Source organism: Penaeus monodon, chromosome 4, assembly GCF_015228065.2.
Source record: "Penaeus monodon isolate SGIC_2016 chromosome 4, NSTDA_Pmon_1, whole genome shotgun sequence".
NCBI classification, from domain to species: Eukaryota; Metazoa; Arthropoda; class Malacostraca; order Decapoda; family Penaeidae; genus Penaeus; species Penaeus monodon.
In genome coordinates this window covers 3,432,851-3,437,850 of record NC_051389.1, presented here as the reverse complement: position 1 = coordinate 3,437,850, position 5,000 = coordinate 3,432,851, and the positions used below count along the sequence as shown (strand labels likewise).

The 5,000-nt window shown below is 32.6% G+C and overlaps 1 protein-coding gene across 33 annotated transcripts in view; it reads left to right on the top strand.

The window, feature by feature from the left end:
• LOC119568391 (phosphatidylinositol-binding clathrin assembly protein LAP-like) overlaps window positions 1-5,000 on the top strand; it is a 92,905-nt gene that overhangs the window by 73,712 nt on the left and 14,193 nt on the right. For 23 of the 33 annotated variants that reach the window (XM_037916987.1, XM_037916897.1, XM_037917015.1 and 20 more), the window contains one exon: window positions 2,799-2,894. The exons of the other annotated variants lie outside the window; for them this stretch is intronic. In XM_037916987.1, coding sequence (XP_037772915.1) covers window positions 2,799-2,894 — 96 coding nt within the window. The remainder of the gene's footprint in view (window positions 1-2,798; window positions 2,895-5,000) is intronic. 33 annotated transcript variants of the gene reach the window in all.

Sequence of the window (5,000 nt, the reverse complement as noted above, 5' to 3'; positions counted from 1 at the left end):
TAGAGAGGTAAGGTAAGTTCTGTTTATTTGTTTAATAATTTAATTGGTTATAGAATTATGGATATTTTTTTTTTATTTTGTTTATTTTTGTGTGTGTGAGAGTTCATGCGTGTATCTCTATTTGTGTGTGGTGTATGTATGTGTGTGTGTGTCTGTCTGTTGGGGGATGCATGGGCATGTGTACCTGTGTGTTTGAATGCATGCTTGTGCATATACTGTACCTGTGCATATGAATGTCATGTGCATGTTAATGTGAATGTTCTGCATGTGCTTGTGTATGTATTATTGTGTATCTATTGTGTGTGTGTATATATATGTGTGTGTGTTTGTATATATATATATATATATATATATATATATATATATATATATATATATATATATATATATATTATAATATATATTATATTAAAATATATAATATATTATATAATATATATATATAATATATATTATATTATATATATATATATATTTTTATATTTTTATATATATAAAATATATATATAATATATATATAATATATTTTATATATATATTTAAAATATATATAATATTTTATATGTAAAAATAATATAATATATTATAATATATTATATAATATAAAAAATATATATATAATATATATATTATATTATATTTTATATATATAATATATATAATATATATATAAAAATTATATAATATATATATATAATATATATATAAATATATATTATATATAATTATATATATTATATTTTATATAATATAAATATTATAATATTTTATATATTATATTTTATAATATATATAATATATATATATATTTATATATATATATATATATATATTTATACATATACACATATATATATGTGTGTGTGTGTGTGTGTGTGTGTGTGTGTGTTTGTGTGTGTGTCTGTTTTATATGCATGTACACTACAGTTTCATACCCTAGCAGTTTTCACCTATTCTGCTGTAACAAATGTGATATTATTGCATAATATATTATGGACTATTATTACTCTATTGGACATCCTTGCCTCCCATTCCCCCTTAAGCCATGGCACAAGGCTTCTTTTCTTTTTCTGTAAATCGTGCTTGATATTACTCCAAAAGTTTTCATTGGGGTTTAAGTCAGAATTGTTGTCTTGTCAGTTCGTTACAAATAGATACTGCTGTCATTGAGCCACACAGTAACTGGTTTGGCTAAGAGAGTAGGGGCTTCCATCCTGCTTGTATCAACTCACTTTTTTATTCTTGTAATGCACTACAAGATTGCCTTGGCCTCTCCCTAAGAAGCAACTCCACATCTGAGTGAATCAGGGTCAACATGTCTGGGGGAGCTACTTTATAAACTGTCCACAGTTGCAAGTTACAGTAAAAGTGGTCTTGATATACCCAACCACTCATGGTTAACCCAGACTAAATACATGTTGGCAAACTTAATCCTCCATGCCTTTATGAGGAAGGGTATCTTATGAGGTGTCCTGCTTGCATAATCAAGTTCATAGATGTGCCTTGCAATTGTGCCAATAGACAAGTCCCCAAAGTAGCTAAGAATTATTCTTTCAAACCTCTTGCAGTAACATAATGGTTAGACTCCCAGTGTATGTTTTATATAGTGTTTATAGACTACCTCAGTCCTTTTTGGCCATTCAGACCATGATTTCATGAAGTGTTACTGTTTTCCTTGTGATAATAAGTTAACCTTTCACTGTCAAGGGATTTCCAGCCACAGCTGTTGATTAAGAAATTGCCCAATTTTTAACTTCACTGCTGGTTAATTGGGCTTGGATGACCTTACATTGTCATTAGTAAGCAAAATCTGTGCTAGACTCAGACCTTGATTCAGCTCTTATCATCTCTCGACCACAATAGAATCTCATCAAAATTCTCTTTGTGTATCTTTGTTTTGTTTGTCTGTCTAATGATAATATTTTGACAAGTTTGAAACATCACATATATAACTGTTTTGTGTGCATGCATGTATGTGTGTGTGTGTTTGTGTTTGTGTGTGTGTTTTTTTGTCTATATTTATGTATTTGTATGTATGTCTATTATTTACTTTTATATCTTCATTGAGACAGAATGCTGTAGTGATTATTAAACATTAGCTCTACTGTATCAGTAACTGTTTTTCACAAAGCTGCAAATATTTAGGTGAACAGATTATGGACATTCCATGTGAAATAGTAGCCATTATCAACAATTGAAGGTGAATGAAACCACAATTTCTTTATTTTATCTTTATTGAAAAGCCTGCCATGTTTATATGCTTGCATTTTATTGGACTGGATGTTTTGCATTATTGCTCTGCATACTTATTCCCCATTATTATTAAAACTTAGATTTATTGTTTTGTCTTAGAGTCTGTCATATTTATATCCTCTCCTTTTTAATGTTTGCTTTCTGTAACTGTAGGAAAGTAGCAGATGGAAGTTTGATTAAAAGATTGTTTTGGAGGAAGACTTTCCCTTAAAAAGCTTAGAGAATTTTAGATAATATAATTCGAGTATTCATTAAATACCAGATATTTTGCAGTTTCTTTTAGTGTTTAAATATCTATCTGTCTATATATATATATACATTTTTAAATCTTAGGTTTTATCGTATGAATCTGTTTTAAATGTTTCAGTTGATTATTAGATATTTGTTCTAGTTGAGACTAGTAGCAATTCTCCCAGTTCTATTTTTTTGGAAGGAATGCAAGATTTACATCTAGTTTTGTTATCCTACTCCACGTAGAGGATGGGTGATCTCTCCGCAAGACTAGCCGTCATGCCTGGTAGTAATTGAGTTGTTGTTCCTCGCAGGTGTCTCTCAGAGTGTCTCTCAAAACTCCACCTCCACTGGTTTTGTTTCTGATAATGCGTTTGATGCTGTCTTTGGCAACAATAGTACCTCCCAGAGTAAGTTGTATTTTCTGCATGAACTTTAGTTTGATTTTTCTTTTCATTTGTTTGTTTGTTTGTTATTTTGTTTTATTTTTTATTTTGTTTTATTTTTATTTATTATTATTATTATTTTTTTTTTTTTCTTAAGTCTGCACAGTTCTTAGTCAACCCCCCCCCCTTACAATCCTCTCTACTTTCCTCTCCACCTTCAACTCTCAACCACACTCCCTCTCTCCTCTCATTTCCTCTCATCTTCTTGCATCTTCCATGCATTCCTCTTTCCTTTTCTTTTCTTCTTTTGTCCTTTCTTCTTCTTTCTCTCTTCTTTCCTCTCTTCTCCTTTACTTTACTCTCCTTTTCCTTTCCTATCTATTCCTTCATCACATCGCTTTCCTCTCCTGTCCATTCTTGACTTCTTCCCTTTCCGTTCTTCTCTTCTCTCCTCTTCTTACTGCTCTTCTCCCTTCCTTATTTTTTCCTCAGTTTGCTCACCTCTCCTTTATCTTTTCATTTCTCTCTCCTCTCTCTCTTTCCTCTCTCCTCTCTTCTCTCTTCCTCTCTCCTCTCTTTCTCTCTCCTCTCTCTCTCTCCTCTCTCTCTCTCCTCTCTCTCTCCTCCTCTCTCTCTCCTCTCTCTCTCCTCTCTCTCTCTCTCCTCTCTCTCTCTCCTCTTCCCTCCTCCCCTCTCTCTCCTCCTCTCTCTCTCTCTCTCTCTCTCTCTTCTCCTCTCTCTCTCTCTCCTCTCTCTCTCTCCCTCTCTCTCTCTCCTCTCCTCTCCCCCCCCTCTCTCTCTCTCTCCCTCTCTCTCTGTTTTTGTTTTCTTTTTTTATGTTGGGGATATGTTTTTATATTATTTTTATATCATTACACCTTGTTTGTTTGTTTGTGTTTTGCTTATTTCTATAAGAGCAGTAATACTTTGAGGATGTCATAAATTGCATTGCTTATAAGAACATAACTGTTTGCAGATGTCATACTTATTATTGTATTTTATCAGTGATGAACTATCTTTCTTCATAATATTTGGGCAGTGACATGACCATGCATGATTCATTTTTTGTATTTTTTTCTTAGACATAATAATGAGTTATGTCACAATCATTTTTTCAAATCTTTTTTGTGCAGACATAAAACTTGCAGTCTAAATTTTGCATTGAATGGTACATAATAATCTATAATAAATGTACTTCGATTTTAAGTGTGCTAACAGTTATGTTAGATTTTGCATTTATACTCTCTCTTCATCTACTAATCTTCGATTTTACAGTTTTCTTCTCAATCTATAGGTCTCTTCATTCTCTTCTCTCTCTTCCGATCTTCTCTCTCTCTCTCTCTCTTCCCTCTCTCTCTCTCTCTCATCTTCTCTCTCTCTCTCTCCTCTCTCTCTCTCTCTTCCTCTCTCTCTCTCCTCTCTCTTCTCCTCTCTCTCTCTCTCTCTCTCTCTCCTCTCTCTCTTCTCTCTCTCTCTCTTCCCCTCTTTCCCCTTTCCTCCCTCCTCTTCCCATCCTCTTGCTCCTACTATTGTTCACTTCTGATGCTGCTGAACATTAATGATTATATTTTGGTAGGCATTGTACTATACATGAGGCAGAACCCAATATTGATTATTATGCTTGAAAAAAAAAGGAAAAACATTTGTTTGTATATTTATTTGTTAAACCTCAGGCCCGACTTTTTATATTTGTTACCATGTGTCACATCCAGTACAGAAAACTCAGTATAGTGGTACTGAAAAAAGCTCACCAGATACGAGTTTGCAGAATGTGGATAATAAAACTAATATGATAGTCTAACTGGGGGACAGCAGGTTTTCCACGTAGTTTTAAAAAAATGCTTTTCTTTGGGTATGATTTCCAGATATATGAATTTAAGGGGAGCTAAGAAAAAGTCAAGTTGAATGATAATCTTTTATTTGATGGTAATGAAAATGGGATTAAAGACAACATTTCCAAAGTATTCCAAGGGCAGTGAGGGAAACTATTTATTTTGATTTCAGCAAGATCGCCACACTTAATTTTTTTTGTGGGGTGGGGGTCATATGCGATGAATGTAGCTGTTGGTTAAGGCTGCCAAATGTGAGATTTTACTCTAGTGTAGCAAAATATAGAGGACTTATGAGAGA